General features: G+C 37.7%; 1 protein-coding gene and 1 long non-coding RNA gene across 2 annotated transcripts in view; one reads left to right on the forward strand and one right to left on the reverse strand.

The window, feature by feature from the left end:
• Nucleotides 1-46: 46 nt before the first annotated feature.
• Nucleotides 47-2793, reverse strand: LOC149045620 (uncharacterized). The gene is made up of 3 exons (XR_016187312.1): nt 1825-2793; nt 1131-1338; nt 47-807 (listed from the first exon to the last, which is right to left on the reverse strand). It is a non-coding gene; the product is annotated as an uncharacterized LOC149045620 (long non-coding RNA).
• A 4069-nt stretch (nt 2794-6862) lies between these two features.
• The window catches only part of LOC113672845 (uncharacterized), a 14516-nt gene continuing 10435 nt past the window's right edge, over nt 6863-10943 (forward strand). Inside the window, exons 1-4 of the mRNA XM_089205927.1 lie at nt 6863-7271; nt 7636-7719; nt 8023-10080; nt 10750-10872. Coding sequence (XP_089062053.1) covers nt 6863-7271; nt 7636-7719; nt 8023-10080; nt 10750-10872 — 2674 coding nt within the window. The remainder of the gene's footprint in view (nt 7272-7635; nt 7720-8022; nt 10081-10749; nt 10873-10943) is intronic.

Raw genomic sequence — 10943 nt, forward strand, 5'->3', positions numbered from 1 at the left:
CCACTCTGGCGATTGGACTCTTTAAAACTTCGTGAAAACCCCCCTTTTTTTACGTCTCAACCTATGAGATACTATTAACATTTTAGAAGGATTTGAAAGCCTTAAACTTACAACTCCTATACCATTAGGACACTCATTCACTCATGCCCATTATGCCGTGCGGCACGTAAGGCGGCTACGAAGGATCGCCACGTCTGTCGGTTCCGGGCCAGCTTCTGGATGGTACCCCAAGTGTGTAGAAAGAAGCATCTTATTCATCTCCTTTAGGGTTGAGGTTGCCTTGGTATATTTTACTGTTGCGAGAAGAATATTGTGTTCATCATGGTTCTCTAGTTGTATTTTTGAAGGGGAGGTGGGGGTCAGGGTTAGTATCCCCCTCCTTTGAATCTCAATTAAAATGCTTTCCTCTCGTCCACTTTTCCGTCTCTGAATGTTCATTTTTGTAGCGATTTACCTTTACCGACAAACACAACATACTTGAAACTTAACAACAAGTTTCTATTCCAAAAAAAACTGATTTCGAGTTTAAGCGGAAAAGTATCTTAAAAAAGTACAGTCAACCTCGTTGTTAGAATCTTATTACCGACAAAAGTTCTTCAAATATTTTGGCCGAATTATCAATTACTAAAAACCTGGAGTTAGCTATACGTAGCCGTAGATGCCTACTGTGATTTTAAATTCCTGTCCTAGTCATTTGGGTGCTGTTCAAAGTCTACGTCCATGCTGACAACACCCCCTTCGTCTACAAGCGTTGGACGGGGTGTTTCAACCACTATCTGCACCCCCTCATCTTTTGGTAATGCAATTCTGAAAAAAATAAATAAATAAAGTAAGGAACTGCTGAATCAGCGCTAATTGATTTTTGAAATATTCCTCAATTTATTAAGCTTACCACAGCTAAAGTGTAACTGGCCTGTAACGCCATTTAGTTTGCTATCAATTATAAAAAAACAACAACAACAAAAAAAAAGCCACCATCGATAAACAATCGCAAGAGAGAAAAGTACTGCTAACAGACAATGAATTTAGATTGTGAAACGGAGTCTTTTTTTGTCAGGAAATGGATGAGTTTTATTTTTTACTCACATCAAATGTGGCCTAAGCCTTCACCAACATTAACCTGTCCCTACCTTAAACTGATCGTGGGTGGCATCGAGGAGACCAGCTGCTCCAACATGAAGTTCTGAGGAGTCGAATTTCTTACCAAAATGAATCTCAGCGTACTTTCTACATTGAAGAGGGACTTGCGGCATCTTTGCCATCAGCCAGGTCGGTCATTTTAATAGCCCAACGAAAACTCTTTCTAATTTTTAAAATTTGGATTACTGTTTGATCAGCCTTAAAAAAATCAGCAAGGTATAAGTCAGTATTTAGTCAAATGTCTCCTAAAAACGCACCGCGTACTTTTTACAGAAAAGAGCAGCAGCCATGATACAGAATGAATAAACTGAAACTATAACTGTTCGACTATATCAAAGTAAACGTCTCTAGCAGCTTGTTCCAATGAAATTTCTCGCAAAGCGGGCACGTGCAAGGTCTCGAGCCAATGCTTTGTTTGGAGATTATCTCCAGAAGGCAGGCCTTACATGCACTGTGCCCGCAAGGCATGGACACAGGCTGATTCATCAACTCCTTACTGGAATGAAACAGAACCGACAAAAAAATTGTAGTTTGAGCTAAAAAAAAAAAGTGCCAATGAACTGCAATGTGTAACAAGTCAAAGCAAACGGTCGCAATGTTCCATTTAACTCGAAATTAAAATGCCAAAATCGAACACCGAATGACTCAGAGCTCCAAAAGCAAAAAAGAAAAGAGTAGTCTTACCATATCGGACACGGTAAGCTTTGGTCTAGGACATCTCCAGGCTCGGTTGCAACGTTAAAGGAATTTCGGCTAAACATGGTAAGTATAAATCGGAAAATCGACGTAAGGACTGCACACATTAAATTTTCATTACCGGAGCAAAATGAAAATGATACGTCAAGTAAGTTATTGATTCTTAAAGTACCTTTACTTGGGATTCATCACCATGGGGATATCATGTCGCATTTCCGTTATGCCAATTAGCGCAAATGATCATGTCACGCCTCCGAGAATGAGATAATACGAACAGTTTAGTAATAGCAGGTAGAAGCTGAATAATTTTGCTATTTTACTTAAGGACATCACAAAAACATTGTTGTCTGATAAGCCTCTGAGGAAGCGACAAAAGACAGTCATGGACTTTAGGATGATGATGGACTGTGAGGACTTTAACAACTTGAACAAAGTTAGTTTCAAGTCAATGAACAATAAACAATTAACTTCAGTGACACATCCCCGAGAGAGTTTTTTAGAGACAATTATACAATTAAAAATCAATAACGTTCTGTTTTAAGAAACTAAAAACAAATGGACAATTTGAATCTTACATGTAAATCTGGTGGTTAGAGTTTTACATGATCTCCGTTTAAAACCTAAGATTGAGTTACGAAGTTTAAAAGAATCATCCAACTGGTTGCATAAGGAAACCATTCAATAATTAATTGTTCTCTGTTCAGATGCTGTTTTAAAAAGTAGGATGTTTAGAAGGCGAGAGTTACGAGTTGCCCTGCGAGATATCTCTCCTCTGTTTTCAAATAGTCTGGTACATATCCAGTCATGCAATTCTCAACATCTCTTGGGCGGTGCTTAAAGTCTTATAAAATGCGAAGAAATAGTTATCAAAGCGGCCGACAAAGCCGGTGCTGTGTCGTTTGGCGGGCCGACCTCAACAAAAGAGGAGCTTCGCGTCAATTTTTGAAAACTATTTTTATGCAAAATTAGAAAAAAAAATTCAATTACTGAGAACAAAAACTGTCCAAAGCACTGTGAACGGCCTTTTCGCAAAACAAGAACTGCCACAAATTTAATCATCACAAATCTTCAAACAGTGCGCATTTCTTATTTTCTTTTAACCTAATATCCATAAACCCAACAACTCTGGTCGACCCATCGTCAAGCCTGCAGTTGCCCCACCAAACAAATCTCCACCTAATCATATTCTCGGAAAAGATAAATCACATGGAGGCATATCAGTTTGGCCTGAGCTATGTAACCTTTTTCTTAACTGAATATAAAGCTTTATCTCTGCGCAGATCTACAGGCTTCCTGACCATGAAAAACAAACTAAAGATATGGGTATGACGACGCTTGCATAACTGATTTTTATGTAATTAATTTTTCTTTAGTTAAACGATGAGAGGGAATCACGTCCGTAATAAATTAAGGGAATTTTGATGTTCAGAATGAAAGAAATAAGGTCTCTAAGAAAGCTATGATTGTTTTTCTTTCAAGTTTGGCTGGGACGTCAGTTGGAATAGTGTTACGTAACATAATAATTGTTCACTACTACTCTTACGTATTTACTGCGTAACTTTTAGTCGTTCAGCAGGAGATCAAACTCAAGAAATATTGATATGTGAACTTTAAAGGTTGCACTACCTATGTTTCGCTTTATTAAATTTCTTTAGAAGAGATGATAAATTCACGCGTCTAAGTGAAAAGCGTTTATAACCTCGGAATTGCCATGAATTTATAATTTTAAACTTTTCAATTTTTCTTATTCGTCCTAAGCTTTCAGGTTTAAAAAATTAGCGTGTTTAGTTCCGCTGTTAGGAGCTCTAAAAATATCTTATTTTCTCTCATAAACTGCCGTTTACGTTCTTTCATGTTTCTGAACCAGGTTCTCCTAGTCAAATCAAAGAAACTCTGGTGTTTATATTCAATAGCTGATTAGCCTTTGGGGAATGTAAGTTAACGATGTATCACTTCTCAAGGCGCGCTAGTTTCGCAAGAAAACACAATCCCCTAACTGCATCATGGAAACGTTCTCGTCTCTGAAATCCTAATCACTTAGCTAAATTCATTTCATGCTATGACTATAATGCAATAAGATTTTCTGCTTTTTCCTAGAAATGGATTTAAAACTTTCTTTTTAGACTTGAACAATTAATTATTAAACGTGTAATCAGGTGGCTTGAGATAAGCCATGAACGAAAGTCTATGTAAATCTTACCTCAGCAGGACATACCTCTGTTATTTAGAGAGTTGATTCAGCTTGGTCAAATTGCTAATTATGCATCATTGTCTCAGCTTCTTTAGATTCCGCGGTTACATAAGTCCTTCTTGAGTAAAGTGTAAGTGCAGATGCCCTACACAGCGAGTCTGCAGATTCCTGTCTTTGAGCAATATTAATTTTCGTGCTCAGGAGAAAGTGAGATGAACATTTCTCAGGTATCGTTAAAACTAAAGAAATTACCTTAGCTTTTTCAAAGAATTTTCACACATTGTCAACTAGTTCTTCTCTTTCTTTTCAGCTACAGGTCTGCTTGGCGTTGTGTTTTGCCAGAAAGTTGATTTTCACGCTCGGCGAAGGTAATGCTGTAAACCATTTACTCTTTAGATAATTAAAAAAAAAAAATTCGAGACGACTTCATTGTTGAAATTCTGGTTAGAAGCTTTGCACATCAAAACTCACCTACAAATGTTTGTCGGAGATCAGAAGTGTATTTTTTTTTTCAACTATTAAGAATCATCTCTCTCATAACGGATATGTTTGTAAACAAAACGGTTTCCAGCTTGATTCAAATTAAAAAATCAATCGGTGGGAAACGGAAAAGGCATCAATTTATTTAATTAAATTTCTTAAAGTTTGATATCTTTAGTTCAGCTATTTAGTTTTGGAAGCTAAACGCGTGACAACATTTACTTGAAAAGCACTAGGTAAAATTCAGAGGATGAATGAAGCACTATTGTCGTTTTTGCATGTAATAGCTGCAGAAAACATTCCGCGAATCACTTAGTAATTAATGACAAATAGAAACGACTAGATGAAAGTTTTTGAAAAAAGCATGAAAAGTTTGACCTTATTTTGATTGCAGCATAAATTATTACATCAGATTTCAATTATTAATGTAAGCTATGAAGATCTAGAAGCCAGCTCTCTAGGTTTGATTTGGTCTGTAGGCCTTAAACGTGCGTGCACGAAACCTTTCCTAAGAATTTCTGGTGTTTGTAAATATAAACGGAAGAAAATATACAAATCATTTTAACCGTTGAGATGGACTCACGTTTTAAATTAAAATTGAAAATTTTACCCACTTTAAATTCCTCAGCCCATGATTAGATCAACTTATGTTAAATTCGACTGGAACAGAGATCGTAATCCAAAGTTTAGACATGCAGCACCCCATTCACACCAGCAAAATATGATTAGTTAAACTCGGTTTACCTGAATGAAAATCAGGAATAGAGAAGTAATCTGAATTGTGAAAATCTAATACCCTATTCACGCTAGCAAAACATATTTAGTTTACCTTGATTTAACTGAATGAAAATCAGGAGCAGTTAGAAATCTAACACAATATCAACACTACCAAACATGTGTAGTTGAACCTGATTTAACTGAATGGATATCAGAAACAGAAAAATGAAATCCTGAATTTTAAATAGGATTTAAGCCAAGTAATCTCTAATTTGTATTTTTACTGTATTCCAATTTAATTCCATGAATAATTGTTTAAGCACCGTCTACGAAGAAATAATTTCAACTCGTCTTTATGAGAGCAGCCTTAAAACAAGTCTAAGCGTTGGTTTCAACGGAGAAAATACTTCTCTGTGAAATAAATTTACAAACACTCGGTTTCCAATTCAATATTTTTAGAATGCTTTGATACTACTGGTATTTCAAACGATCTTAACAGGCTCATATCTATGTTTTATTGATGTGGCGTGTCGAGAGAGGATCCGATCACCAAAGTGCCCTGTAAAATAATCCTTATGAGTATCTTGCATTGCCGATCACTACTCGTTCCTTACCGCAAATTAAGCGTCACACGAGCTTCACCTATCGTTATCTCAAGCCTGATTATAAACTGAATTACCATATCTTTCAGTTAGTACTTGCACTCCGATTATTACCCTTTGCTGACTTAATTCACTGTACATGCTCGCGGGATTAAAAAGGTTAATATTTTTATCTGAAATCATCCCCTTCTATTTAAACCTAGAGATGAAATAGGTACCTTATTAACTTCGATTTGTCGATCCATACTGTAAGTTACGGAACCTGGATTTATTTTGTTTCGCTTTTTCTTTGCTTTGCTTTTTTTTTGCTTTTTTTCTGGTTGATTAACTTTTCCATTATTGATTTTCGCTCGAAGCTATGGCGCACGATCGTAAAAAAATTCCACAACTTACAGTACGGACCTCGAACTCGTTTAGTAAGAGATAGTTTGGATGCTCCTGGTATGTAGATTCGTTTGAATGAGGCCAAATTAGCATTCGGTATTTTAAACGATTATGATAATTGTTTATTGGTTTTTGATTTTTTGTTTTGTTTTGTTTGTTTGTTTTTTGGGGGGGAGATGCTGCATGGAAGTCTTCTTAAAACTATGAGCTGCAACATTGCAACATAGTGAGCCGATTCTTTACACGAGCTCTTACCCAAACCGCGGTTTTACGCAAGCAGTGGATCTCAGGTTTTCGCTATAAGAGGGTTGAGTTTGTTCGAAAAATGTCTTTCCCCTATTAGCTTCCGGCTCTCTTAACACTTTTAATAAAAATAAATATCAGATAAAAGCTTTAGCTCGTGACAAGACAAAAACCATCATCAGACGAAAAACGTCAAACGAAAAACATCATCATTTCAGATAAAAAGTTTAGCCTATTGACAAGACGAAAAACATCTTTCTCTATTCCTTTACCGAGCTTAAAACTTACCATCTCTCTCATTCTATTTAATGAACGATAATTTAGAACATTTTTTTTCTATACAAAGGCTAAAACTTTGTTTAAGTAACCGGTCCAGCAAATTGGAGTGGGGATCAACTTCCCTAGTTTGATGTTATCTCTGTCCGTAGATCCTTGTAAACTTCATAACTACAAGGATCTGAACCGCGGAGATCGATCAGAGAAATATAAAGATGCAAGTGACAGGTGTGATGGCTATGACCTTGTGGATGAATGGCATTATTGGTACGTGGTGTCAGGAAACGCAGGCAACGCCCTTGCCACAAATAACGCCCCTGCTGAGGGAAGTTGCGGTACCACTGATCGTCTGTACTTGAAAGGTCAACATCCGCTTTTTGGTGAAGGTGAAGTTACCAGGAAGTTGTGTATAGCCAAAGGAAACAAAGCATGTGAACAAGAACAATCTATTCAAGTAATAAACTGTGGCGCGTTTTACATGTACAAGCTCTATAATAATGGAGAATGTTCCCCTCCCTGGGGCTACTGCACAAATGGTGTCGGTAAGTATACAGAGCACATCAAAGTAATCTGTTGGAGAGGTGAAAAGGGCCCATTTCGGTGTTCAGCTTTTTCACATGAGTTTTGTGGTGACTTGTAGAGGTTTGAGTTTTTTCTTATTCTTTAGGGAGGTGGTGTTGGGGGAGGTGAGGGGGGATTGGGAGGAGGGGATATCTGAAAAAGTCGAGGCTTTCTTGAATTATAAACACCTTTATAGATGTCTTATTACCACTCATAAACTGCATGCATATGAGTTGGTTAGGTTTTCCCTTCTTTACTGGGATTTACTACGGAGAACGAACTTAATTCATTTCTCAGAACGCAATGAAAATTACACCTTTTTTTTATTTTTTCATTTCTTTACAGAGAATGTTTCTTGTTACGATTTCAATTGTCCTTCGGGCCTTATATGTACTCTGCAAAACAACGGTGAAAATCGTCGCTGTCTAGGTAATGCTTTTTTGTATTAAGTAAGTGTTAAGTAAGCAGCTTTTTTTTTGACAGTTAGTCCGTTCGTCGGGGCGTTTGTTGTCAGACTGTGAGCTGGCCACTAGTCAGCCAGCCATTATGCCTATTGAAACTTATGAAAATTCGTCTTTTAGCGGAAACTTAATTCAACTATAAGGGTTAGTTAACTTGCCTTAAGGCCTGGAGTCAGAGGTCTTAAGCTCCTATTCTGTTACTCCGTTACGCTGCTTTTCCTTCAGCTCCATTAGTATTTTAGAATCACAAAAAATTTATTTTGAATTATAGATCCTAATCAGGTGCCAGGAAAAACTGTTGTACAAACGCAACATGAAATAACAGCCACACCGAAAACAGCAAACCCAACCTCAGATACAACAACAACACAACTGACAACAAACACTACCACAACAAAGCCAACATCAGATACGATAAAAGCACAAGCAACAACGAATACAAGCACAGAGAAGCTAACAGATAAAACAACAGCAAAACTAAAAACAGACACTACCGCAGTAAAGCCAACATCTGTAACAATAACAGTACATCTTATGACAGACACCTGCACAGCAAAGCCAAAATCACATACAATAACAGCACAACCAACAGCGAAAACAAGCACAGCAAAGCTAACAGCTATGACAACAGCAAAACTAAGAACAGATACTAGCACAGCCAAGCCAAGATCAGATACCACAACAGCACAACAAACAACGGACATAACAACACAAGTAACAAGAGACTCAGTATCAACACCTCTACAAAGTTCATCGTCTTCGCCAACAAACATCCGCACCAGCGTCATTCAGCAATATCATTCAGCTGAGTTATCAATCCCAACAGAAGCAAAAACTGTAAAAAGGCCAGCAATGTCAGAATCATTAACCTCACGAGCAGAAATTGCGTCAGAAACGTCATCATCGTTATTTTTGTCACTATTCTCCACGCCGTTATTATCGAAAACAATAAATACACCACTATCAGAATCGTCAACGTCAGACATACATTTAAAATCTTCATCAATAGCAACAACAACAATAACAATGAAAAAAGCAGATGTGGCCACAAGGACATCATCAACACCAAAAGTAGAAAAAAACTCACCTTTAACTTGGTTAACTGAGCAAGCCGCAATAACATTAAAAGCAACATCAACACCTTCCACAAAAACAACAACAACAGCTGCAGGAGCAATAGCAGAAACTGCAGGCTCAGGAATTTCAAAAGAAACTGTACCACTGCAGCCCACATTCGTGATTTCAAAATCTTTGACAACAGAACTTGATGCTGCAGCATCACTATTACCAACAACTAAGGTAGGGACGTCAACAGAACTAGCTGTAGTATCAGCAATGTATACGATAACGCTAAAAGCGCTGGCAATTGTTACCACGCCATCCTTACAGTCGATAACGGGAAGCTTACCGGTAGGAGAGTCACTCGTCACAAACTCTTTACAGTTATCTTCAACTACAGAAACAACAGGACAAACACTGATAACAGCAACTTCAACAAAATCAGATTTAAAGCAGCCAGAAATGACAACATCACGATCGTCGCCATCAGTTACAACGTTGAAAACAGGGCAATCAACAGGAAAAACGTCTTCCGAATATTTATCAACACTTGCACAGACAGAAATAACAGAAACTTCAACAAAACCAGCTTTTGAGTTACCAGGAATTGCAACGACACCATCGTTTTCTTCAACAACAATGTTTGGCCCAAGAGAATCAACAATGGCAGCGTGGTCAAAATATTCATCAGCGTTTGAATTAGCAGAACTAGCAACAATGTCAACAAAATCAGCTATAGATCCACAAGCAATGATAAGGACACCATCGTTTTCATCCATAGCAAAGTTAGGAACCATAGAATTAACAAAAGCAACATCGTCAGAATATTTATCAGCAGTAGAACTGGCAGTGTCAAAAAAATCAACTCTAGAACCCCCAGTAATTGCAACGACACCAGTGTTTTCATCAATAACAACGTTAAAAACAGGAGAATCCACACGAGCAGCATCTTCTAAATATTTATCAGCAGAAAAACTAGCAGCTATGTCAACAAATTCACAGGAGGAAGAACTTGTAACGGCGTCAAACTTACCGTCAATAATAGCAAGATTTAAAACAGCAGAATCAGTGGTGAAAGCAATTAAATCAGAATTACTAATAACAACAAAAACGTCAGCACTACTTACAGGAAAAGGAGCAAAAACTGTAACACCGCTATTACAAGGGTCAGCATCAGCCGGAGTATCTATAACGACTCTCAAAGCCATAACAATAACAGCCACAACTGCAGCAGCAACAACAACACCAACTTCTATAGCAGGGCAACAAGGTATAAACTAAAAATAAAATTATTTACTTGATGTCTTGTATCTGGTCCGTTTGTTATTTTTCTTCTTCTAGTCCGCGTTCCCTATCTACTAATACTTAGTTGTCCTCTTTGGCATTTTGTCTACAATTGAACCTGCATTAAATTGTCAACCACGGGAAATAGGGGGGTGACCGCTTACTACCAATTGACCGCTTAATACAGGTATTTATTCCGTTTATGACCTCTTCTTATACAAAAACTTGGTCACGATACCGTTACATTGATTTCAGGAGATAAGAATGGATAACTTTAAGCGATCACTCTTAGTTTTATTTGAGTGGTTCTCTTTTATGTGACCGTTCAATACAGATAAGAACAAAACAAAAAGGCTGTTAAAACTCTCAGTAAAGGATGACCGCCACCGCTGACAAGAGGTGAAAGTTATACTAATGATGGGGTAAAAATTGCAGGACTTTGAAGACCGGCCGCTTAATGTATGGTGCCGCTTCATACAGGTTCGATTGTGATTTGTGTCAAAGGTACACGAGCCGCTCGATCCGATGAGCTACCCACGTTCGAATTTATGTATTGTTTTTAACCAGAGCTCGAGAATTCAGCAATACTTGAGAGCTACATTGTTTTCGTCTTGATCTTGTACAATTTGAACCCTTTCAGTTCTTCTATCGACAGACAATCCTTGTATACCAAATCCTTGTGAGAATTATGGCAATTGCTCAAGGACAGTTGACCCAGAAGGATTCAACTGCAGCTGTACCTCAGAGTATACTGGTAACACATGTGGCAATAAAATAGGTAAGACATCGTCTCCAGTGATACCTAGACTTGCTTACATGCATAGCCGGGGTGCAGGGGCATAGTCGCCT

Source organism: Pocillopora damicornis, chromosome 5 (assembly GCF_964200805.1).
Source record: "Pocillopora damicornis chromosome 5, jaPocDami1.2, whole genome shotgun sequence".
Classification (NCBI taxonomy): domain Eukaryota; kingdom Metazoa; phylum Cnidaria; class Anthozoa; order Scleractinia; family Pocilloporidae; genus Pocillopora; species Pocillopora damicornis.